The sequence below is a fragment of the Sciurus vulgaris genome, assembly GCF_902686455.1.
Source record: "Sciurus vulgaris genome assembly, chromosome: 4".
Classification (NCBI taxonomy): Eukaryota; Metazoa; Chordata; class Mammalia; order Rodentia; family Sciuridae; genus Sciurus; species Sciurus vulgaris.
This window is the reverse complement of record NC_136464.1, coordinates 113755372-113782948: the sequence shown is the minus strand read 5'-3', so window position 1 is coordinate 113782948 and position 27577 is coordinate 113755372. Positions and strand designations below refer to the sequence as shown.

Below are 27577 nucleotides of genomic sequence, written 5' to 3'. Positions count from 1 at the left end.
ACTCTTTGTTGGTTTCGCGTCTTAATCGTCAGGTTTCCAGAGTAATATAAAACGAAAGGAAACCGCAGAACATGCGGTCGGAGTAGGGTTGGAAAGGGACCAACTGAGAGCACCCTGAAAAGCGCGGGAAACTCCAGCTGGAGAAGCATGGGCGGGTTTGTCCTCGGGAGTGAGTGAGGAGGAGGGGGCTGAGGTTGAAGTCGGGGAGCCGGCAATGCTGGGGGGAATCCGGGGAGGCTGAGTTTTTTGGGATCCGAGGGAGGAAGGGAAGCTTTGACCTAAGCTGGTGGGATAGGGCCCAAGTTCTCACCAAGATGACTAAGATGACCCCATGGGTGAGGCATGGTTGCCCCTTCCAGGCTTCAGAGGGTCAAGCCTCCACTTAATGGACAGTTGATGGGCCAGTCCCACCACCTGCTCAGCTTTTCAGCGCCAGGGGAATCACTGTCTCGCCAGCAGGCCGCCGGTCCACGCGGCTAGGGCAAGACCCAGAGTCTCCAGGGGGATTTCTGACTGGAGGAGGAGCAAAGCCCAATTTGCAAAGCTCAGGCTGTAGCAATACGGGGAAACCTCATTCAGTAATGAGCCCTGACTTTAGGATATCGTTCTTTCTGCGCTTCTGAAACCGGGGCTAAATAGGCGCCTCCTCCTGAATTCTGGACTTGTAAAAAAGTCTTATGTGCCCAACTGTTTACTCAACCTTCAGAGACCTAGTAAGAACAGCACCTCCATGAAGCCGCCAGATTTCCTCACTGCTCAAGCTCTTTGCAACATAGACACTCTTCTACACACCAGTGTTGTTAAGGAAGAATCAAAGTGGACCAGATTTACAGACTCCCTTCCCTTCTCATGAATCTCAGTAAATGTCTAAGTCAAATCCTTGCCCTTTGGGGAAAGTCCTTACACCCCCAGATTAAACACAAATAAGACACTGGGCTTAATCCAACTAATGTTATTAGACAGGGTCTCCATTAACACAGTTAACCTAGGAATCTACCTTGATTCAAAAAGTGGACTTGGCAACTTAAGGTATTCTAGACTGTTTTAGGCACATAAAACTGAAGATCGCCCTAGCTTGTGCTCTAGATGGATTCTCAAATATGCATCTTAATAAATGCTTCCTCACTATGAGTGGGGTTCCGAGAATTAGGCAATAAATGTTCACTATGCACTCTGAGATCATTGCTTAAAAGGTTTTCTCTCTGCCAAGTATTATTAAAGGGATCAGGTTACATTGTGATAGGCAAAGGCTATATTGCAGGACTCCCACAAATAGGAAAGACAGACCTTCTTATGAGGTTTTGGGAAACACTTCTAACAGGCCACACAGCATAAACTGTTAATTTGATGCTCTCTACAAATACCATCCACAGGCACAAAAGCAAGGGGAAAAAAAAAAATCTCCGCAGATTATTACTTTGAATAGTTGAAAACCATTCAGGTATATGGAGACAAGTTCCTGAAACATATAGTCCAAGACCAAGTTGTCTTGTTCAGTGGTACCTGTTTCAAACAAATGTAGTTACCAAAGAGATGACAGGAAAGCCACACAAATTTGAAATTAAGATACTTAAGTCTACCATTTTCAGTTTTGGGGTCAGCTGACTCAATTGCCAACGAAAAGGACATAATTTTTGGATGGGATGGTTTTAAAAATTAAAAGAACTGAAGGTCATGACAACAAAACCCTAGCATTGTCATATTGCTATAGTCAGCAATTTAGAAAAAATAGCCTCAAAAGCTGTTTTTATAAAAACATGAAGTGCTATCCCTAAAGTACCTTTTTCTAGCACAACTTTAGTGAAATTAGCTAATAGCAAAATAAAACTTAAATTCATAAAAATGTCAGAGCCACTGAGAATTTTTAAAAGTGGCACACATACAGCTTCTGTTTAGGAACAAGAGCCAGGACCAAGGAATACAGGCCAGGCAGGAAATAAAAGCCACTTGAAAAGTAATACATGAACACTCTCAAAATAATTTTAAAAGAATTCTTGGGAAATTCAAACCCGTTCATCCTTTGTCTACAAATACAAACTCACACATGGGAATGGAAGAGCATAAGCTCTGGAACTAGAGACCCATTTTTAAGATATGGGTCTATTCAATTTCAGCTGTTGTTACTAATCCTTAAGATGCTTTTCTGTAAATTAGGGGAGTCCTCATCTTCCAGGATTTAAAAGAGGATTACAGGAGATACGGGAGAAAAATATTTGGTCTCAATGTTGTTTTGTTTGGCATACATATATGGCATATTTGAAAATATGTGAGACTTCCCTATTTGTCATGCCAGCAGATTATGGTAAAGACATAAAAGTAAGAATATGTGATTAAACACAAATTCTGTACAAACAGAAACAGCATGGGTTTAATTAGGCTGGTGTATGAAATACTGCTTTGGGAAGAATGAAGGAACTCTGGAAGGTAACTGGGAAGCACTCTAGACCAACAGATTAGTCATTAGTAAATAAGGCTAAACACTTAGATTTACAAGACACACTATCAGTATTTGGACTCAAAGCAGACACATTCCTGGTTATAGACAGAATTAGAATGTTCTTAGTTCATCTGAGCTGTTATAATAAAATACCTTAGATTAGCTAATTTATTAATAATAGAAATTTATTTCTCACAGTCCTGAGGCAGGGAAGTCTAAAGATCAAGGCCATGTGGTAGAGGGGCATGGAAGCTCCCTCAGGCCTGTTTTATAAGTGTACTAACCCCATTCAGAAAGGCAGAGCCCTTATGATCTAATCACTTCCCAAAGGCCCCACCTCTTAATACGTTACCTTGTGGGTTAGGTTTCAACAGATTAATTTGGGGTGGGGGCACACTCAGACCATAGCACTCCTACATTTGCTGACAAAAAATTTAAGATTTCCATACTTGGAGTTCCTAATGGATAACCATATTATAAAAGATATTTAAACTGCTAATAGCTCTGAAAGTATCCATTGGCTTTAACATTTTAGAAAGAAAATAATGAACAATTACTAGAAAATGATAAAAATTTACACTTTATATTTTTCTATTGCTTCTGCAAGTAGAAAGCATAATTCTCCAAATCATAAAAGTGATTTTGTTATATTTTTATGATTTCATTGAATTCTGAGTCTATTATAACAAGGTCAGCAAATTTTTCTGTAAAAAAGGCAGATTGTATATATTTCAAGCTTTCTAATCTATATGGTCTCCATTGCAGCTATTCAACTCTACTGTTGTATTGCAAAAACAGCCACAGATAGTATGTAAATAAATGAATGTAGGTGTGTTCCAGTAAGACTTTATTTTAGGAACTTTGAAATGTGAATTTCATGTAATTTTCCTGTGTCATAAAATATTAATTCTTTGGATTAAAAACAATTAAAAATAACTAAAATCCATTTTTTGCTCACAGGCCTTTCTAAACTCTGGTATAGACCAGATTTGGTCCATGGGCTACAGGTGATTGATCTGGATTTATAAAAATCAATTAAAAATAAATTTTCCTGTCTTTATAGGCTAATTCAACATCTGAGACATCAAGCCATACAGCGTTTATGACATTCTTTATTCAATTCACATAGAAAAGCATGCAGTATTAATGTAAAACAATAAGGTATTAATGTAAAATGTTCAGTGCACATTAGATAAACAAGTCATTGGCATACAAACCCACTTTTTAAGACATTTATAGGCATACCAAACATGTTCAGAATAATATACTTTTTCGGAGTCCAAATTAAAACTTGTGCTTAGCTCTTACCTATCCTTACCCGCCTCAACTTTTCATTTAAAAATGTTGTCCTACATACTAGCCAACTGAAACTTCTTTTTAAAAAGAAGTTTAAAGAAATATTCTTTTAAGAAAATAGAGCAAGCAAAAATGCTGCCATGCATTTCCACAAAGACTAGTAACATGCAAAGAAAAACTTTATTACTCAGAAAAACCCTCCACTATGGTATAAATGGATCAAGGAACTTGGCAGAGTTCTTCTGCATCTATACATCTGGAACAATGAAGCTGTGATGTTTAAGCTTCTTCAAACTCAATCATGCCTTCCTTCCAAAGTATGCTCAATTTCTGATTTTACATACACACAAAAAAGATAAGCAAATATAAAGCTACCTGACATAAAATGAATACTTTCATTTAGAAAATGTATTCTTGCACACTAGCAGAACATTTTCACAAAAACTGGACAAAGCACAATGGTTAAAAAAAAAGCAAATATATACATAAAACCTAACAAAAAGTAAAAAGAATATTGGACTTAAGTCATAGTGCTATTTCTTCATTATGGCCTTGTATAAAAGTTAAGCCATCATGAAACATAAATAAAAAGGGGCATACAAATAACCTACATCTTAGGAAAAGCTTTAAAGAAACTCTTATGAGCAATATGCAGACAATACTAAAAGTTTTACTTAAGAACACAGTACTAAAGACAACTGAGCTTCATTAATAAGACACTGTATCTAAAAGTTAAATAAAATTCAAGGAAACAAAACCCACCCAACCCAGATACATATAATATTCCTTAAAAAGAAAAAAAAACAAACAAAAACCCTTTCACTACCTTCTCAGGTCAAAAAGATATCCAAATAAAAATAAAAAGACCAAAGTCTTTTCAAAATGAAATAAGTTCAGTGGGTACAGGTTAAGCTAGTATTCTGACCTGGCATCTGATTAAAGATTATCAATTCAAAACCACCTAGAAGAGAAAAACATAACTTTTAAAAACTTTCATGTTCCTTTCAGGACAAAACCACAAATGACACCTCCCTAATGAGTCAACTTTTGGTTGCTTTAGATGGACTGGCATTGGAAAGGCTGCTCTGGATTTTTCTTTTTGTTGACTGATTTACATTTTTATTTCTCTTTTCAGGCACAAAGGAAGTAGACCAAGGAGACTGAAGGTGGTTATGAAGACTGTGCATCTCTGAGGACATCTTAAATAAAGATGACCCAAACCGTTGATCTTCAAATAGTCGATGTGAACTACTTAACAAAACACCCTGGGAAAATTCTGTCTGAAACAAACAGCTTGGGGGTTTGATGTCATTAGATCCTGGGTTAGAAGTAGAATGGAGTGAAAAATCTTCATTCATTTCTTGGTCAGTTGGAGAGAGGAGAAAAAAGGAAGTATGTTTCCATTCATTTCCATTTTCTAACTGATCAATAGTTAGAGAACCTTTGGAAAGATTTAGCTTAGTTCTTTCTTCCAGCTTTTCAGATTCTTCAAGAAATTCACTGCCTTGAGATGACTTTGATAACCCATCTAAATCCACTGACTTAAAACCGTTATTACAAGGGCTCTTGCTGTTGTCTGACTCTGACATCATTGAATCCAATTCAGAGATTTTGTCAAGGTAAGCAGCATCCATTGATGCTTCGCTAGATGTTCTTGTTCGGTTTATTTCAAAAGAGCGAATACAATTCAACCTCTTGGATAAACATGAGCCTGATTTCTCACTCAATTTTAAAGATATTTCTCCAACAGAATTTGCTATTGTGTTCTCCTCTGAACTTTCAAAATCCAAGCTTTGGGCATAGCTTGTGGAGCAACAATCCCAAAATCCTGTCTTTGGGGAAGTAAAACATTCTGATTTTTTTTCATTTTCATTTCTACTTGTATCATCTTCTGAAGAATCTTTATTACAAACATTTTGAGTATCACAAAAATCATCAAACACCAATTTTCTGAGATGGTTTGAGTGCTTTTTGGAACTTCCTGCTTTGACCACAGAGCTCTCTCTATTTTCTGGTGTATTTAGCTGAAGGCAACTAAGGGACAAAGGAGTACAAGGGGCTGGAAGATCATAAAGCTCTTCATCTTTGTAGGGTACACAGTCATTTGGTTTATTACTCCACTCTCCTTCCAAATAAGTATCCATACTTGTATCTGTCACATCTAACATTATTTCTACCTGTTTTTGATATATGTCTTTGTTCTTAGGGCAATTTGATTCTGTTTTGTTAGTGTTTTCCTGTCGGGCAGAACTGGTGTCAGAGAGTCGGCCGCTGGAAGGCTTTGCCAGGTGGACAGTAATGGAAGTGGATGAGCCAGGCTGCTTTCTTGCACTATCACCTTCATTCTTTGATGCCACATCCTCCTCACTACCTTTGTTCCCATTGTCATCTGCAGAAAGTGCTCTCTGGCAAATGGAATCCATAGTTCCCTTCTCTTCATTTGAATTTTTTAGTTGTGCAACCTGAGATTCTAGTTCCTCTATATATTTATCACTTCGTTCTAGGGCTTTCTTGAGGCGATTGGTTTCACGTTCATATTGTTCTACTTTGGACTGCAGAGCAGCAACTGTAAACCTTCCAAACCTAGAAGGAATGGAAGGATAATTAATCTTATATATAGTTCAAGCTGTTTTCAAAGTTTAAAAATGCAAATTGTCCCAGCACATTCTAATTTCACATAACAATGACATTTCGGGCCACTTAGTGAATAGAACAAAAGCTATGCCAGATATGATATCTTCAAAAAAGGGTTTCCCCACCTATGTACTAATAAACATATGATTATAGCAAAGATCTAATTGGACATTTTAGTGGTATAATCAGACTAATGATAAGAGGGAGGCAGAAACTCACTGATGATTTCCCTTCCAGGAACTAGCTCTATCAATTCAGTTCATATATGCATGAAGAGTTATCCCCTAAAACAATGGCAAAGATTTATGATAACATTTGAACAGTGGTCCACATCTTGAAATATTTACATTCAATCATTTTCTTATTGTAGAGCAGGGTTTTACAATACATTTCTTATACAATGTCACCTTGTCAAACATAAAACACCAATTTGAAATTCAGAAACTCAGAAGTCTCAGAAGGGGTGGTTTTAAATACTTATTTGGACCCTTTCAATTATAGCTATCCTCGATATGAAGATTTTCTGTGGCCTTTCTGAGCACCAAGCTTTAATTCATTTCAGTTCTACTTATTTCTGGCATTTTACAATTTAGGATATCAATATCATATCTTCCAACTCTGAAATACAAAGTCAGTCCTTGTGGTTCCAAAATAGTATGCATAAAAACATTTTTACATTATCTGAATGGGAACATTTTGGAGACTGACTAGAAAGAACACATCAAAAACTGTTTTTACCTGGTTTTCTTTTTTTTCCATTATTCTCTCAAGAATGGGTACTGGGTTCAGCTCAGAAAATAAATTTTGAGCACCTACTATAGGTTAAGAGGTATATTTAAGACTGGGACACACACATGAATGAAACTATTCAGCTCCAAGGAAGAGAAAATATTCAGCTTAAATTCTATCTGACCACTAAGGAAAATTCTATCTTTCAGGAAACTGCAAGAAATGAGTACAAAAACAAGCCCATAAAAAATACTTCCCCTGTACCCAGGTTCTTGTCAAGAGCTTCGATCAACCTTTTGATGACATATATTGATCTCTCTCTAAGAAATCAGGGATGGCCTGTGTGCAGGAAGGTATTTGAGAAGGTAACTTCTAAAATTTGTTTTTATCTTTGGGTTTATCTTTTTCTTTCTTTCTCTCACAAATATAAAAATACTCATAATTAAGAAAATATATTAAAAAAACTATAAAGGAGCACAAGGAGCCAACAGTAACTGTACCTCCTAGAATCAACCACACATTCTAGACAGCCCATCACCTACTAAAACCCCTGGCCCAATTTATTCCCAGTTCAGCACCAGCATGATTCTTGCCTCTCTTCTCACTAAGGGAAAAAAGCAGAGGCAAAGGTAAATATAGAATCATGAATTCTCAGGATTAGATAGGGCTTTAAAAGACATGACTGCATAATATTGATCTACTCTCTGCAATTAACTGAACTCCCAGAGAGCATATTCCCTTCAACTTTTAAAACACAAAGCTAAACCATGGGCATAACAAAAACAGAAGCAACTACAATAACAAGTCTCTCCATCTTAAAAGATGAAGTTTACTACTATGAGTATCTGGTTAAATGAATGACAGTTTTTCCTCTTTGTTAAAAATGTTTTGGCTTGTAAATGTACTTGACAGGTGTAGTTCTGCAAGAGTAGTATTAAAAAGTGGACAAAGACTGGTATATTTCACAAAAAACGTTTGTGAGTTCTTGACTGTTTCTCTGGCACAAATAACCCACGTTGTAAAATGGAAAAACCATGTAGCATACTCATTTAATGCAAATAGCAAAAGTGACAGTTTTACATTTGCTGTACCAAGATCAAATTTGTTCTTTATTTCAAGTGCAGTATTTTAATAAAGGTATCAAATAATTTAAAATCAAATAATGCTACTAGATAGTAAGTCAGATGTTACCAAAAGATATAACAGGAAATTTATCTATATAAGAAATGAGAAATGACAAATAGTAATATTTTCCAATAAGCAACTTCTTATTACTTGGAATTTCAAACATATTATTTTATTTTTTATTTATATTATATTATTAATATATATATTATTTTAAGACACTATTTTCCCTACATTGTTTTCTTTTCTTCTCTCTTTTCTTCTTCTGTGTTTTTTTTTTTTTTTTTGTGGTGTTGGAGATGAAACTCAGGGCCTTGAACATGCTAGGCAGGTGCTCTATTACTGAGCCACAACCCCAGCCTTATTTGTGTTTTTAAAAGAGATGACATAGGATTCTGAGTTGAAGTCATTGATATTCCTAACCAATTTTTTTGTGTTACTTCAGACAGAAAGCTGAAATACTATGAAAACTAACACCAAAGGCCAGCAACACAATGCACATAAGAGGGACAAGCAAGCAGGAGTCACTGATGGAGTCAGGCTGTTTTTCCAAGGGTCACTGTCCCCAATACTCTGAAGCTCCATTTCAACATGTTACAAGTCTACAATACTTAGTGATCAGATCTTTTTACCATGCTAATAAAAGACCCAAGTTGGCAGTCAAACTGACAAGAAATCTACAACGAAAGCAATAGAATCAATCAATTGATTAATCAGTCTATATGATTTATCTGTTTTCTGGTTCCATTAGAGTAGAAGCTTCAAGAGAGCAGGGAGTTTAATGGTCTTACCTGCACTGTTAGATCCTTAGAATAATTTCAGTTACACAGCACTCCCTTGTTAAACATTTCTTCAAGAAATATCATTCTCTTACTTTCACATACATCAGTGCCTTCTATGAAGACAGTCAACACCATAGAATAAGTAAGCCTAAAGGTCCTTGGCCCTCTCTTACATGTTATGTGAGTCGCTATATTACTAAACTACATGTACTTCAGACATTTGATTATTTTTATTAATGATACCAAGGAAATCATCCCAGACTAACATATACACAGTATCAGCTTTTTAATTGTAGGCTTAACATTCTATAAAAGTCAATCCAAAAAAACTTCCATTTTTACCTTAGTAAAAGACTATCAGATGAGACTTTTGACAGAGGGGTTAGGGGAATTTTTTCCTTTCCCAAGGTACCTATATTAAATTTGGCAAAGGGCAATTTATCATTTAGAAATAACATTTAGGGATATATACATGATAATATACCTCCATGGAAAAAGACAATTAGTATAAAAGCTTATCTTTGGGTTTTTAAAAATACTCATTTATTCATATTAATTCCAGAAATTTCCAGAGTATATAACGTTAAATGAAACAATGCCAAGGCAAGCCAGAGGGATTTCTAAGACCATCTACCATACTTTCTTTTCCTGAGCAAGTTTCAAAATGGGGTATTTTTATAAGCATTCCGTAAGAGACCAAAAGGCTTTGATTTTCAAAGTAGCAGTGACAGCCAAAGATTTCATTATGCCAGAGAAACACTGTAGAACAGTTTGGGAGAAGCAATTGATATTGGGAGTGTATTCTGCCAGAATCTAGTAGACATTTCAAGGATTTTTCAGCTTGCATTGTTAACTGAGGTGTAATTCTGGATGAGAAATGATGGAAAAGAGTTGTCCTTGTCCAAACAACTACAGAGGCACAAAATTGTTCCTTTCCTACTAGAAGTAAAAGAAATGACAAGTCCTACTTATTTGAACTGTGAATCACTCTAACTACAGTAAGAGCATTTCTAAAAACAATGTGCTTAAGACCACATTTTCTTATAGCTCATCACATAAAAGGAATAAGATATGATTAAAGGAGGTTAGAAAAAAACAAATTAAGTAAGAGAGTAAATGTCAGAACTAAGCAATTTATCTGTATTCTGACTTCCCTATTAGAATTGAAGCTCCAGGAGAGCAGGGAGTTTGACTAATATATTCACTGCTAGATCTCTAGAATAATTTCAAGTATACAGCAGTCCTTTGTAAGTATTTCTTGAATAAATACCATTCTCATACTTTAAAGATACATCATTGCAATGCTGCTATTAACTAGTTGTGAAAGTGTTGCCTCTCTGGTTCTCTACCCAGTAAAGAAACAAATTCATTAATCCCAGTGGGTTGCCCAAACTACCAAACTTCAGAAGGAAGTAGCAGCATAATATTCATATTGTTCTGCACCTTGCTCTTTTCATGAAATTAGTACATCTTGGTGATTTTCCATATTAGTTCAAAAAGAACCCCAAAGAGTTTATTCATTCTTTTATTATTATTTATTACCATTTTAATTGGTTCATTGTACATAATCACAGGATTCACTGTGATATACTCGTACATTAACAGTGCATAATTTCATCTGTTTCATTCTCCTAATCCCCCTCTCTCTGCCCTCCTCCCTCCTTAGGAACCCTTTTTTCTAGACTACTGGTTTCTCTTCTATTTTCATGTCATTTTCTTTCTTTCTTTTTTTATCCCTAACTTCCAAACTTGAGAGAGAGAGAAAAAAAAAAAATTGCAACTCTTGACTTTCTGAGTCTGGCTAATCTCAATCAGCATATGCAATGGAGTTTCATTCAGCTCTAAAGAAGAACAAAATTATGTCATCTGCAGAAAGGTCTTCTTGAGGAACAAGGGGGACACAGGAAAAGTGAACCCACTTGCTTCCTCATGAATCTTTGATTTCATATCTTTTCATTACTTGCTAGCTGTGTGTAATAGTAAGCAGCAAAAGCAATCTTTGGACCTGGAACAGCATTTGTGGTCTGACCTTCTAGATAGGTTTTCAGTGCTTATACCCTTGTTTAACATGGTTCTAAAATGCACAAATTTCATTTACCCTGGTTTAGTTAATAATACTAGTCACCCAACAACATAGTTCAATTTTCACTTTACATTATATTAACTGTCAGTAATTACATTAGGTAAAATCTTCACTTTTGGATTTTCAATTCACAAAAGACTACATAAATAATAGATGTGTATCATGATCAGTAACCAATCAGGTCACCTCTTTCAAAGTCTAAAGTAACTGGTCACCAGCATCTACTATGCAGTTAACAGATGGCAAAGAATATAGTTGTGCTGCTTCCTTGTTTCCTAGTGAAAACCCATATGACATTTTATAAAAATACACAGCAAAAGACAGAACTGGCCAACAAAGGTGTGGTTCAGAAAAAAAAAAAAGTGTTAAAGCTAGAAGTGAAATTAGAATTAAACATAAATGTAGTTATGGAAGAAACAGTTGACTGTTGGAATGTTATGGCAAGGTAGCACACCCAAGTCTCCTGAAGTCATTCAAGAGACTCTAGAGATTCCAGAGAAACTTAATAGAGGCAAACTTACTGAAAGAGATGAGAAAAGTAGTTGTGCTAAAAGGATAAAGATGTCTAGAAGAAATACAGGCAGAAAAAAAAATCACATTAAAGCTTGTAGAGATATTTTACTACATTGAGAGCAGAGAGGATAAAATGTTAGAAGTTGATACAAATGCAGTAGTGTAATAATTCATCAAAGTATCAAAACAATGCCAGCTTCATATCATAAGTTGTATATATGATGACAAGGCAAGTCCTATTCAAATAGTCTCCTTAAGTTTTTTACAAGGAAATAACACTTTAATTCTCAATGTTTCAAATTGTACCACATAAATATAGTGTACTACATACTAATTTTACTGCTTTTTCATATCCATACACATTTATAATTGACATTAAGAGCTAAAATTTGGACAAAAACAGTTGAAGGCCATAGAACAATTGTAATTTTTTCCACTGATTATTAAGATCTCTTTGCATGGTTTTAGCTTGCATTAATCATTTTGTATTAACCATGCAAAGTGACAATTACTTATAACAATGGCTAATATGGAAGAAAACCAAATACATTGGGTGAGTATCAAAATTTTTTCTTTAAAGAATTTTTAAATTACTATAAGAATGACCCATTCATAGAGTGGATTTTATACAGTTAGTTGCCTGTCTATATTGCTACAATTGTGTATCTTTTCATTATCTAACTTTCAGAGTTATTAATCAAGTGTCTTATTTTAAACATACACAGAAGTAAAATTTCAGAGAAAGAAGTTTTCCAATGTTTCTTTCCCTTTCCTAAGTATATTCTCTGGAAACACAATCTACCAATTATGGAGATTCCTTGAGTTCATAAACTCTTCATTTTGATTACAAAAAACTTGAGCAAGTAGCCTGTACCATGAGCTCATTAGGAAACCTGAGTTTTGATTGGAGGGGAAGCAAAATGAGAAGTCCTGGTACTGGTCTCTGTTTTGTGTGTATATGTACAGTACAGAGGTAAGTGGGCACATTTTATGTAGAGGACAGGGAGAACCAGGATTGTATGGAACTCAAAACCATATTTGGTGGTGGGGGGAGAGGGCTCAAATGGCCTGGCATCCTTTTTATCTCATCTGCTTTGTATGAGTTATTTGCACATTACCCATATCTATTTCATCACAGTGTATGTGTTAGCAGGGTTGGGGAGAAGCACTCTGTCTTTACCTAGTGAAGCTTTGGGAAGTGTCCCATGTATTTTGATCTGCTGCTGAGTTTTATAACTAGACAATACTTCCTCAAGAGTTTTCTCTTTTAAAAATTACGTACTCAGTTACAAAAATATTACATTCCTAGAGAACTTATTGATCATATGTTGGTCGCACAAAAATGTTACATAATGCAGCATACTGAGAGAAAACAGAAAAACATCTTTCCTTCCTGAAAATTCAAGACAGAAAATTTCTATTCCTTGGCCCATCATTCAAAAAACAGGTGATATTTTAGCTAGATTTTACCAAGAGTAATTATAACAAATAAATCTTTAACAGTAGTATAAATGACCACTACTGACAATGATGCTGACACTAAGAATAGCAGTAGCTACAATTTATTATGTATATACTTGGGGTCAGGTAAATTGCTATATTCTCAACAATTATTATCCTATTTCATCAACATGTCAACTTTATGAAGCAAGATCCATTATTATTTTAAAGATGAGAAATGAGAAGCTTACAAAAGTTCAAGTTCTTGTTCAAAGTTACATAATAGGTTAAGTAGCAGGAATCCAAGTCATTCTTACTCCAAAGGCTATGTCCAAAACCATGTGAATCTGAGATTCCTTCTTAAGAATATCAGTACCTATTTCTACCTGATTTACTTTTATATCACTTTGCATCAAAAAGTATCACACTCTGTATCAAGTTTTACTGAGCATGAAGTCTACATATACAATAAACTAACATTGTTGTACTCTTTACTGATACATACATTTTCTACTACAAACAGAAAAGTAATAAGAAAACTACAGGAATACATACAGATGTGTGTTCATGAGATCAACAAACATCTATCAAACAACTATGTTCAAGGCACAAACTCAAGAATATTTTGAAACTTTCAAAGATAAGTGGCCTTGCAGGAAAGTAATAGCATTGACAGAGCTCCCTGGTACATACCAACCCACGTGTTTTATCAACACCATGAACTAAAAACAATGTACTTAAATGTGCTAAGTATAAGAGCTTGTCTATCAGCAGGTATCATTAACTATAAGAAAAAGATATCTCTCATATAAAATGCACAAAATTATAAACAAAAATTACAAGGCCTAAGAATCTCATAGGTTACTTGTTTCAGGATCTAATTTGGGGGAATAAAAAAGCACAAGCTATGTTATATTGCACCGTGGTTTTATCACAAAAAGGAAAGTACTTCAATATTTGCAAGATTAACAAAATGAAATTTCTTCCTTAAAGACAAAGCTGACATAAACAAAACAGAGTTAGGGCTTGAAGTAATTCTTTCTTTCACCCTCCAAAAGTACTGTTTAAAAAGCTAAAAAAGCAAGGTAGAGTCTGTTTTTCAAATTTTCAAATGGAGAGTAGCATACAAAAATAATAGGTCATATTAATCATACAATTTTAAAGGCAGTTCTTTTGTTTCTTTTATTAAGCCAACCATGTATTTGTAGTTAAGAAGAATTCTGGTGTTGAAACTAGCAATCCTTAACATAAATGCCCTGAATGGTGAGTGGCATATGTGAAATGAAGAGAAATAGACTAGTCCCACTTGTGCTAAGTCTCTAATGACTGACCCACACACAGGGTCAACAGAGGTCATAAGAAAGAGAACTAAAGTATTGTTTCATGCTAACTACTTCTCTTCCCTGCTTCTTGGTTGACTGAGACTTGGTCTCTGACTCTTTGAAAACTGTAACTAGTTAGTCTGTATTTCCAAGGCTTCTTTCCTTCTCCTGACCGGCACATTGGGGAAAGCTGCCAAAAATAGGATGCCTAACTCTAAGCACTATTTTCTTCACACTGCCTGTGAGATACACTACACTTTTCACTGTGAATAAATTTCATTGTTTGGTAAATCTTTTTCATTTCTATTCCATGCAGATATATCCTAATTTTCTGTCTTGGCATCCTAATCTTTCACAGGATAGAATATTAAAACATTCTATTTAATATTCTTTTACATTTCTACCAGGACTCAAGGACATATCTTTTCCCCAAATATAGTAACAACAAAATCTCAGTAGTGTAAAAGAGTGTGACTTTCACTGAGTGACAATACCATGTAAAAAAATCTTCTGGACTAATGTTTGTTTATATATTTTCCACCATCTAATACACACACTCTATCGCTGTATGATGAGCAATCTGAAATAAAACAAAACAAGAAACTGTGATGCACCTATCCTATAATTATTACTCAGATGAGTTATGGAGGACTAATGTGTGCTAAGGGGGACTATAAAGAAGGGAAACAAAAGAAACAGAAGTCATCCCTGTTCTCAAACAGTTCAAAATTTCTCTGACAATCATATGCTTCATTATTGGCACGTATTATAGGCTCCTAAAATATTTTATCAATACAATAAAGACAAGTTGACAGAAAACTGTAGTAACTGTCTATCCCCAATTAGCTGAAAATCCAGAGAAGGGCCCCTCAGGTGGCTGGGGGGCTTGAGCACAACCAACTGTCACAGTCTGTCCTCAGGGTATCATCAGGCTCATGGACAGTCTACAAGTTCCCCTTCCGGGAAAACCAAAGGGCATAGCAGAATCAGTCATCAGATCAGGCTGAGGTCAAATACCAGAAATCATTGTATTTGTCAGAGTAAAATCATGAGAAACAAAAAAAGGCCAGAATAGGTCAAGAAGGTACAATAGCTAAAGTCAGTCAGACTAGCAGTGCTGATGACAGAGAAGGCTAGAGAAGCATGGGCATATCTTGAGACACAGTTTAAGAACAGACCTGTGAACTAGAACTAGGCCACTGTTTAGAGTCAGCCAGGAAAATCTGATAAAGGCAAGAGACTCGCACAAGACCAGAGTCATGCAAGCTCTTAATGTGTCTCTTCTGTTCCCTTTTTTAATTCTCAATCTCTGGCACAATTTAGAGAGAAAAACTTCAGGGAATCTCTTGTTTTCTTTATTTGGAGAAAATGCTAGGAATCTCTGATTTTCTGCCCTCTAAAAACTTTTGTACTTTAAGCTGCAAGGAAACTCAAAATCTTAACCTAGTTAGTTCCCTAAAAGTGCTAATACAGAGTATTAGAGTATAAGGGCTCCTTCCTTCTGCCAGGTCCCAGAGAAGGAATATACACACACACACACGCATATAAACATATGTATTTTGAGTAAAAAGATACATACGTGTGCATTTAAAAAATATGCCTTATGTGTCAATGAGCTGGCAGATTAACTGGGCATGACAGTCATAAAACTGATCAGTACACAACATGAATGTTAAAACAAAGGTTATGAGAATAATCAGAAGAACAAAGTGCTCCCTATGGAAAAATCATAGAGGACCTCAGAGATAAATGACAACTGAGCTAGATTTTAAAGAATATGTTGGAATTAAACAGGAAGAATAAAAAAAGAAAGGCACCAGGGAACACCAAAGAAGACAAGAATAAGGCATGAACAAAGATACAAAAGTATAGCATGAAATGGTAAATGTGGGTCCAGTGGAAATTCATCACAGTCAAAGCAGAGAACAGAAGGGGAAGGAGGCTAGAGACGAAAGAAGGTTAAGCTGAAAGTGATGTATTCAAGAGCCTTATTTACTGTACTATGAAATTTGGGCTTACTATGCAGTCAATGGGGAATTGTCAAAGGATATTAAATAGGAGAGGGAGATGATCAGATTCATATTCTACAATTCAGGCAACAATAAAGCACATGCTCAAGGTTTATCATGAAAAAGAAGGGTAAGCAGTCAGAAGGTTATGAAAGGCCGAAGATGAAATAAAGCAAATCTAAATTAGTGGGAATATGAAGAAATGGATCACAAAGGCTTTACAAGAAGTAAGTTATGAAGAACACACTAAACAACCAGGTGTAGGTCAGGGAAAGTGGTGGAAAAATATAATATTGAAGTTTTGAAGTTTTTTTTTTTTTTTTTCAGGCAATAGATAAGTAGTAAAGTCACTGAGTATCAGGATAAAAACTAAGCAAGAAAATAAATAATTTGAGGCAGGGGAGAATAACGGACACAATTATTTAGACACATACAAAATTACCCCCTCCTGCCTCCAACTCCTTTATTTTACATATTATGCTAAAGACATAGATAATTTTCTTAGCTTGTCCTCTCAAGAACATACTATCCATATTTAACACAAAATTATGGCCCTAAGAGGCTAAGTAGTATATCCACAGTTCACTTGGCCCCATATTTCACAGAAGATTAGATAAGAAAGGGCAAAATACTTTTCCCTCAAATGACAGAGATATAGGTAGACAGAGCAATGTTCTATCTTAAGAAGTCTGGAACCAGAGTCTGTGTTCAAAATCAACATGCTCTACTTATTAACTACCATGATTTTATTATTATAGCATAATAATAAGATAAAGTAAGTAAGCAGAAATTCTGAAGGAGAAGGCTGTTTTCAACTGAATGGTCAGGAAAGACTCCTCTGAACCTGATGATTGAAGGAGAGCACAAATGATCTGGAAGCAGAACACACTAAACAGAGGAAACAAGTTCAGTATGTTTTAGACACTGAAGAAGGCTGGTAGAACTGGACAGAGATAAGCTAGGGTATGAAAATGAAATGAAAAAGAAGAGGCAGATATACATTAGCTTGTCAACAGTCTAGATTTCATTTTAGGAAAACATGGGCAGTGTTATGCATGTTGTTTAAATAACCTGATTTATATTTTACTGAAAGATAATTTCAAGTATGGTGAAAAATGAATTGGATAGAGCTAAGAAAGAAAGAGTGGAAGCAGCAATATTTGAATCCAGGCAGTCTATCTCTAGAGCTAAGCTATTTACCATATGCTTTGTGATGAGTTTAAGGCACAGGGTATCTAGTGAGGGTACAAAATAGGAATATGAATCTGTGGTTCAGAAGAGAATGTATGGCCAAAGATTTAGGTTTTATTTTACGATCTTCTGATATACAAGTATACATGAAGGCGATTACTAAAGCTATGGGAGTAGATGAGATAGTTCACAAAAAAATACAGTAGAAAGGGAAGAAAGTTCATGTCATAATCTATGAAGTCTATTATTTCCTCTTTGGAGTACTTTTTAAAATATATCAGTAAAGGAAATAGTACTTTCTGTCTCAAGAGTACCTATAACCTTTATTATCCCTTAAAACTGGTCTAAAATGGCAAGCCTTGGGATTGCTATGTAGTAGAATGAGCAGCATGCATGAAGACATTATCAAATCCAAAGATCTCACTAAAGACACAATGACATAATGCATAGCATTCTTAAATACATATTACTGGAAAGTGAAGCCATTAATTCCATTAAACTGTTTGATAAAAATGATCTGTAGAGTTTTATACATGAAGTTTTACCTCCCATACTGTTATGGTGACTTAGTGGCTGAGGGCAACAATAGCTGCTCTGCTAAAGACTCATTCCTGGTGACATGGCCAATTTACTGCCTAGAGTGGCTAATGAAAAAATAAACAAGTAAATGAATAAATAAAAAAGGCATAACTAATAAGGAATCCTGGAAAATAAGGCAGGAACTTTTCAAATGCTTTCTAAGTAAATTTCTCATACCTCTTTTACTTAAAAAAATCACTAACGAACTCCTAACCCATCAAGGACAGATATATCCCATTATTTCCTGATACAGTTTGGGAGTAGTAACTGAAGTCTAGGGATCCTAGTAATATGAGAAATTCAATACCAAACAGTTGCCACTTCATTTTCTTTCTTTTTCATCATGAGTGTTTATTTTTTGGTGTGCCAGTGTCTTATTCTATAGATATAACATATTAATATTATTCTATAATGGTTAAAAGCAAACATAGAATTTTCGGCTCAGAATTTATATATTATTGGAATCAGGCCTTAGTTGGAGTTCCGTAATTAATATAAATAATTCACAATAAACATAAAAGAAAGCCTTATATGTCAATCTGAATTTGACCCAGTATTTCTAACCCCTTTGAAGAGGGCAGAATGCCTTATTTTTCTATCATATACTGAGTTATTCTTAATAGCCACTATCTTGAAGTCTGACTTAAGTTATTTGTGGCTATCACACTTCCAGGAAGAAAACGAAGTCTTTCAAGAGTAAGATAGTATCTTTTTCTTTTTTCCCCCAGGAAGACCTTCAAAGATGATGGTAAGGAATATCTATGAATGGTTTTCTTTTTATCAAGTTCTAGAAATTTTTACATTTTTAAAATTTTTACAGAATGCATTTTGATCATTGTAAACAAATGGGGTACAACTTTTCATTTCTATGGTTGTACATGCTGGAGACTCATGCCATTTGTGTAATCATACATGTACATAGGGTAATAATGTTTGTCTCATTCCATTATCTGCTGTCATGTAAGCGGAGCAATGATGGTCACAATAGAGAGATGTGAAAATTATAGAATTTCTTCTCTGATAAATTTCAGAAGGAAGCCTCTGTTTCCTGAGCAGTAACATGATGCATATCTACTACTGCAGAGCTGTATAGACCACTCCTATCAGCACAAGTTGTTTCCTCTCATTCAGATTGTTTCCTCCTCACTGAAACCTCCATGCTTCAAAGCTAGTCTCAAATCCTGCCTTTCTGATGAAAAAGGCAACCCACTTGCCATTCTCTAAAGTCATATCACTCTGATACTTGGCTTAGAGTTTATTTCATGTATTTTTATCTCTTAGCTTCATTACACTACAAGCCTTCTGGACCATATTTTGCTGGTTTTAATTTTTAATTATAAAAATTCACAGAAGTAGAGAGAACAGTATAATTAACCACCATATACTCATCTCCAACATTTAACCATTATCTAGATTTCTGCCTAATTACCCTTACACATACATCCCTTTGTATTTTGCTAAAGTATTCTACTGTCCATTATTTTAGTAGGCATTTCTCAAAGAAAATATGATGCCACAGACTGAATGTTTGTGTCCTTCCCCCAAATCCTGTTACATTATATTCCCAAGATGATGGTATCTGGAGGCCTTTTGGGGAAAGGGCCATTGGAGGCCTTCAGGTCATAAGGATGAATTCCTCAAGAATTAAGGAGGAATTCCTCAATTGAAAGAGTCTCCAGGGCATTTGAAAACAAAGCCAAAAGACAGCCATCTATGAACCAGGATGCTGGCCCTTACGAGAGCTCAAATCTGCCAGCACTTTGATCTTGGACTTTGCAGACTCCAAAAATATGAGAAATAAATTTCTATTGTTGTAAATTGCACAGTGTGTGAGTATTTTGTTATAGCAGCCCAAATAAACTAAGATAAATGTGTATTTTCTGAAGTAGCCATTTAACTAAACCAAATTAACAGTTAATTTCTTGATATCATCTAATACCTGTCCCATAGTCAAATTTACCCAATTGCCTCAAAAATGTTTGATAATCAGTTTGTTACTAATCAGTATCCTAATGAAATGGGTTAAGATGTCTCTTTACTCTATTTTTTGGGGAGGTACTCAGGATTGAATCCATGGGTGCTTAACCACTGAGATATATCCCTGGTCCTTTTTAATTTTTTATTCTGTGACAGGGTCTTGCTAAATTGCTTAGGGCCTTACTAAATCAATGAGGCTGACCTCAAGTCCCTAATAATAATTTAATGAAGAAATATACTTATTTTTCCTATTGGGTGTACACATTCTGGACTGATCTGTATGCTTCCTCATAGTCTTAGGAGCTATGTTTTTCATTCATATATACTAGGTCCAGTTCATGAGCCACAACTCTAAAATGCAGTAGACACAACAGTGAATACATTAACTATAGTCCTGCTTCACAAAGTTCAAGAAAGTCATAAAGCAATTATACCAAATGTTCATTATTATCAATTGTGATATGTGCTAAGAAGGGAAAGTACATAGGGAAATTGTAGCAAGAGAACCTAACCTACTTTAGATGTTGGAAGGAATATTTATTTTATATAGTTTAAAGCCTCTTATACAGTGTTAAGGAAAACAGTATTTCTGGGTTGGCTGGTGAGTTTTCTTCAGATTATTAGCTTTGTAAACTAAAAGACATGTCTCCATCCCTTCAGCTTTGAACATCAGACCCTGTTCTCTTAGGAGTGTTAGGATAAACTGAAGAGCTAAATAGGTGGTTTCCTCCAGGTGAAATTAATTTAGAAGGAAAGGTTAAAAAAGCAGCTAATAGTCAAACTCAAAGAAAAACGCTACATTTTCTGAATCATTCATTTAGATATTCAGATAATGAATTTTTTCTTTTTCTTTCTTACTTTTTTTTTTTTTTTTTTTTTTTTTTTTTTTTGGTACCAGGAATTGAACCCAGGGGCTCTGAACTGCTGAATTACATCCTTTTTATTTTTTTATTTTGAGAAAGGGTCTTGCTACATTGCTGAGACTAGCTTTAGGACTTGAGATCCTCCCACTTTTGCCTCTCAAGATTACAGGTGTCTGCCACCACACCCGGTCAGACAAATGAACTTTTGACAAAGAACAGATGGATGTTATTGAAACCTAGAGGAATATGTTCATTAGGCTCTCTACTACACTGCTTAATAGGGTTTTAAAGTTAAAGTTAAGGAAGGAGAAATGTCCAGATACTTTTTAAGACTTCATATAATACATATAATACAGAAAAGTAAGATAGTAGTAGGAGTTAAATGACAATCCACATTTTCATTTTAAGGAATAATACTGTTTTTTAAGACATTAAAAATAATACTATGTACTTGAAACCAATATATATGTTGAAGTCCCCCTTAATTTATACTAGATTTAAGTCTACCTGTTTTGGGAATAGCATGGTAGTTGGTTGAGTGTTTTGAAAAGAAATACATTCTGCTATGGACTGTAGACCTCCAAAATTCATATATTGAAGCCCTAATCCCCAATGTGACTGTACCTGGGAACAGGGAAGTAATTAAGGTTAAATGATGTTGTAAGTGTGGGATCCTAATCCAATGGGATTAGCATCCTTATAAGAAGAGAATACAGTGTCCTCACTCTTCTCTCCCTACTAGGTGAGGACATAATGAGAAGGTGAATGTTGGTCAGGAAGACAGCCTGTATCAGAAATCAATCCTGACAAGGCTTTATATGGGACTTCCAGCCTCCAGAAGTGTGAGAAAACAAATCTTTGTTGTTTAAGTCACCCTGTGTAGGGTAATTTTTTTAATGTTAGTTAACCTAAGCTAACATTATCTTCCTAATTTTTTCCCCTCTATAGTCCTAAATCTTAAAGTTCTCTCTTCTATAATGATATGTAGAGTGCATCTGCTCAACTTGAGGGATACATTAGAGACTAAGACCATGTTTATAAAAAGTATTCTTTTATACCTAACCAAGCAGACAAGAGAAAAAAATAACTGGTTAAAGTACTTTCTAACCTGAGGGAATAAAATGAAATGAATGATTTTGTTTGCATTTACTCTCAAATTCTTGAAATTTCATATTTTCTGTATAAGTAGGAGCTCTCCTCAGGTGAACTATATCTGGGTATTTTCAGCTTTGGTCAGTCTCTCTCTGAATCCCACTAAGGATTGGTGATGGAGAGTAAACAAGGCTATAAGTCAAATGTAATGCATTGAATACCTCAGTGCATTGCAAATTGATCTGGAATAGGAGTCAGCTTCAATCATTTTTCTATGAACACTGTTCCCTTCCCATGAAGGGAAGGAAAGGAAGTAAAAGATGGCAAATCCTAAAGTTATAGTGGATTCAGATGTGAGGGTGGTTATTTGAGAGAAGCCAGGTTACCTCAGGTGAGATGCTTCAGTTATTTATCTGGTTGAAGGCATTGATATTTAAAAACACACATCCTTGTGGCTGGCATTACATCTGAAATCTGGTGGGCAACTTTTCAAGAAATAAAAGCTACAAACAAAATAGCTTCAGTTCCATTCAGTATGCTGTGGGAAATGGCTAATGGACAAGCATTACTATGACTGGCAAGGCAAGCTGCCAATAAATGATAGGAGCAGAGATTCAAACCACTACATAACAGTAACACTTCCTACACTTATTTCCCTAATTTGTCAAAGTAGAACATTATCTGAAGTGAAAGAAAAAGGGTTGGCAAGCAAAGGGAAAGGAATTATTTAAAAGTAAAAACTATACTTCTTTCTCTACTGGTTAGTGATCTCTGCTTTGCATAATTATGGTTTACTTCAACTATTTTCTGATATCACATGAGATTTTACTGAGGGTAACTTTTCCTATGTAAATAACAAAGAGTTATTTCTTGTAGGATAAATTGTTCATTATTTGATTATTTCTGTCTTGTTCTTTTCAGAAGAAATAAATGAAGTTCAATATCACAATAGGTGGGGGTGGTGGGGTTTGGAGGTAAAGGTTCACCAATTGGCAGGGGAAATGGTGGGAAGGGAGGAGGAATGGGAATGGGAAAGACAGCAGTATGGATCAGAGGTAACTCTTCTATGTTCATATATGAATACAGGGCCAGTGTAACATATATGAATACAGAACAGTATAACAGGACAGTATAACATCATATACAACCACAGGAATGGGAAGTTATACTTCATTTACATGTGATATGTCAAAATACAATCTACTGTCATGCATATCTAAAAATAACAAATAAAACAATGACAACAACGAAATGAAGTTCAGTGGTTGGATGAGAAGAAAAGACACAGTTATGATATGCCATCCTTCAGAAAGACTGCCAGACTTTTGGGGCCTACTGTCTTCTGACTTGTCCTTTATTTTTTTTCCTCCCCTAGAAAATGAACCACAAATATTATCTGCCATCTCTACTCCATCTTCAACTCTTAACTCCTACTCTAATAATTTTAACAGACTATTAAGCAGGTCAGCACTTGCAATCCTGTATCTTTGAGAATGGAATAAAAACTATTCCATCGTGAAGGAAGAATAAATTCACATTTATTAGCTTCAAATCAGTCCAAAATTCCAAGAAAAATACCATAAATTCTATTTCACATAAGCTTTTTTGTGTAATGATTCAGATTATAGACTCTGGGGATAAACCATCTTGAGTTTAAATACTTGCTAGCTGCATAGGTTTAGATTAATCTCTATGTCTCTATTCTCTCATTTGTAAATAGAAAATTAATTATATTCTGTTGTATCTGTAAGGAGAATACACTATATGAACATGAACTATTACTAGGATTATCTCAGAAAACAGCTAAAGGGCATTACTTTAATCTCATTATTAATACTATTCAACAGTTATCTGTAAAACCAAGTGATAGTTCAAAATAATTTTATTAATCAAATATGAAAAAAGGATAGTATAAATCCTTTGTTCAACATTAGCCTTAACTGCGAATAAGATTTTTACTAAAAAAAGTATGCACTTGACTTTTAGAAGCAAGACGTTCTACTTGCTTAAATAAAGTGAAAACAGTAAAATCCATGCACTATTACAGCAGACTAGTCCAAACGACTGACATAATCTCAAATATTGCTTTGTGTGCAAAATACATACTTCTGGGGTGATCTGTTGTCAACTTCAGCCTTTAGTCGCAAATTCTCCCTCACCAGGCCACCGTTTTCCAATTTCAATTTTTTATTTGCCTTAAAAAAAAAATAGTTGAAACAGAATGAGTCAAACATCATTACCCTATGTAAATGTATGATTACACAAATGGTATGCCTCTACTTCATGTACAACCAAAGAAACCAGTTGTACCCCATTTGTTTACAATTAAAAAAAGTTAAAAAAAATAATAACTATACACAAGCTAAAACAAAAGTTCCTAGTAAAATTTATGACATGAGCCATCTGTATTTTTTAGAGCAATAATATCAGAAAACTGAATAATAGAACATGGTCTTTGGAAATTGAAAATCACCATTGGGAATAACATGTGAACCGGTGAACACAACTAAGCATTTTTAATCTATATTCCCCAAGCACTCTGCCCATCTACTACCCAGGGAAATAAACAAAGCTATATTTTAGCTAGATTAAAGTCATTAAGATCTATACTAATGGCAAAAATGTGTTCTTTTTTCTTTTTTGCACATCTGAACACTCTAAGCAAAGTAACATTACACCACATAAATGCCAAAGAGTTAATTTTTGAGCTATTAGACTGATTTCTTGATTGCTACTTAAAAATATTTTTCTAGGGATAAATAAAATATTATTGAACTATTTGCCTTCTTTCTTCAAAAAGGCTTTACCAATTCTCTGGCTGACAATTTCTGGGATCTTTAAAAATGGATCAGTATTTTCTAATCAATTCCATGGATTCTAGACCTTGATTTAAAAAAAAATTCCCAAGTATAATTTTTTTTTTTTAATTATATAATACCCTAAAAATTACCTAACAAGAAAACAATAACTAGAAAAATCTAGAGGTTCAATATTGATTTTGGACAACCTGAAAAATAGTGCTTTTAATTTTAGAATCTTTTTCAAAGTCACTTCCTTTAAATTCCTTAGTCACTGCATTTGTGTATTCCAAACAAAAATAAGACTTCCAGACTAGCAACCAAACTCAACTCACATGGCAAGGGAAATTCTTTGCCTAGAACATATTCAGCTAACGGAGCACAAGAACAATTGTGGGAAAAAAAAAATCAAAAAGTTCTAAAAACATATTTCAAAAATTTTACCTATGCTTTTGATTAATTTTCAAAACTTCCAACTATATTATTACCCACCTAAATACAAACGTGCATTTGAATGTGCATTCTCACAATAGAAGTAGGACAAAAGACATTTTGGAGGCATAAAACCTAATACCCTTTCTTAGAATCATCCAGGTTCCTTTTGGGCTCTGAGCCCTTGCTCATCTTCATGGCTACACACCCACCAGGACCATGGAGGGTTAATTCTTTAAGTGACTGGTAAACAACATTATTCCCCTCTGAAGATATATGTAAAGCCATTTACTTCCTCATACAATGAATTAAGCTTTCAAGTACAGCACCATAAGGGGAGGCACTTAGTGAATGTTTTTTGAAGATGACTACAAGCTTAAATTAGAAACTCTTGATTTTTTTTCCCTCCCATATCCAATCCCATACTGCATCACTATTGTTTCAAGGTCTCTCTCCAGATGTGCAATTCTCTTTTTAATATTTCTCATTAAGGGCAGGCTAGGATCTTCAACTATCAGAGTAAGGTAAGTAAAGGTTACAAAGAATAGAGTTCTACCTACTTGTTGTACCTAAAAGAGTAATGAAGACTAACAATGTAGCTACCTATTCAGTATTGTCAACAATGTTTGGGTAATGACACTGCCCTCTTGATGGTTCAAAACTTACCCAGTTCAGGAAACATCAGGAAAAAGGTACACTTTGCTCATTCTATGTAGCATTTTATTCTGAATCTTTTGTACACCTGTATTTGATTTATAATATTTTATTACCTTTTAATATCACATTTTTGTCTCTGCACTCCATGTTTTCTTATTCATTTTGCTCTGGTGATCCTCCTGCCTCAGCTTCCTGAGCTGCTGGGACTACAGGTGTGAGCCACTGTGCCTCACTGATTTATAAAAACAATCCCCACACCACTCTGAGCCCAGAGTAGTTTCCACACAGAGCCTCACGCTCTAAGAAGCACTTGTTGCAAAAATTTAAAAATTATGAAGAAGATCCTACAGAGCTTACCAATGGCTCAAGAAAAGTTATGAAAGCCAAAGGAAACATTGCAGATTGATAAATACATAATTTCTTAGCTGTCATTCCTCTTGTCTTTTTTTTTTTTTTTTTTTTTTTTTTTTTTTTTTGGTACCAGGGATTGAACCCAGGGGCACTTAACCACTAAGCCACATCCCCAGGCATTTCATTTTTTATTTAGAGACAGAGTCTCACTAAGTTGCTTAGGACCTTGCTAATTTGCTGAGACTGGCTTTGAACTTGCAATCCTCCTGCCTCAGCCTCCAGAGCTGCTGAGATTACAGGCATGTGCCACTACACCAGACTTCCCCTTGTCTTCTAACAAACCAACATAACTAAGGTTGGCTAATAATATACAAAGAACATATACATATTCCCTAACCTTGCAACAAACAGTGCAATTATATCTGTCATTTTTTTCTCTGAAAGCACTATTTCCTTTTTCCTCTTTTCTTGACCTTTTCTCAGCCCAAACAGCATTTATTTCATATGTGAAAGATGGCTTACACTTAGTTGCAGATGATTCCCTGCTAACAGGATACAGTGGTAATTCTTTAAAATATCATATGGCACCCATTAATCACTGTATGGGCAGGAGTCAGTAATTCAATACAATAACATTATTTTAGGTGAATGTAGATAGCTGAATGGGTGGTAGTAGACCTAAGTACAACAAAACCATTTCCATTCAGCACAACCAGACTCCAGGACAGATAAATCTTAAGTAAAGCTAAAGGCTGGTCTTTGTTCAAGAAAGCACTATCACACCTGACTATCACAGACAGTGCTGATGACAGGGATAGCCTCTCCCTTTGTAGACTAGAAAATCCTAGAAATTTACCTTTTTCACCTATGTTCTCTCTATCTTGTTAGATGGATGGGAGCACAAATAAGAGAGATGGTCAAAACCTTTCCTTTTGCGGGCAAGGAAACGGGTATGCTTTTGTTTTCATGCACATAAGGTAGTCATTGACATAAGCTTAAGCAAACCACAAAGGGGAAAATAGAAACATATTCTTTAAATTGATGTTACTGTTCCAGAAATGCAATTTCATATAGAAGCATTATAGAGTCTCCACTTACAGTCACAAATGGAACCACCTGATATTTCTTGGCAGCTAATGATATTTAATGAGAAAAAGTTTTCATATTGCATATAAACGCTCATCCAGGGATTCTGTCCCTTTTCAAATCATCTAGTGATGAGTCAAGGTAATATGGTTATTTGTACTTTTGAAGGCATTTAAAGAAT

At 35.0% G+C, this 27577-nt stretch overlaps 1 protein-coding gene across 1 annotated transcript in view; it reads right to left on the bottom strand.

The window, feature by feature from the left end:
- Nucleotides 1–3531: 3531 nt before the first annotated feature.
- OBI1 (ORC ubiquitin ligase 1) overlaps nucleotides 3532–27577 on the bottom strand; it is a 42401-nt gene continuing 18355 nt past the window's right edge. The window contains exons 5-6 of the mRNA XM_079137231.1: nucleotides 24179–24267; nucleotides 3532–6316 (exon numbers count right to left, since the gene is read on the bottom strand). Coding sequence (XP_078993357.1) covers nucleotides 4774–6316; nucleotides 24179–24267 — 1632 coding nt within the window. The 3' untranslated portion in view covers nucleotides 3532–4773. The remainder of the gene's footprint in view (nucleotides 6317–24178; nucleotides 24268–27577) is intronic.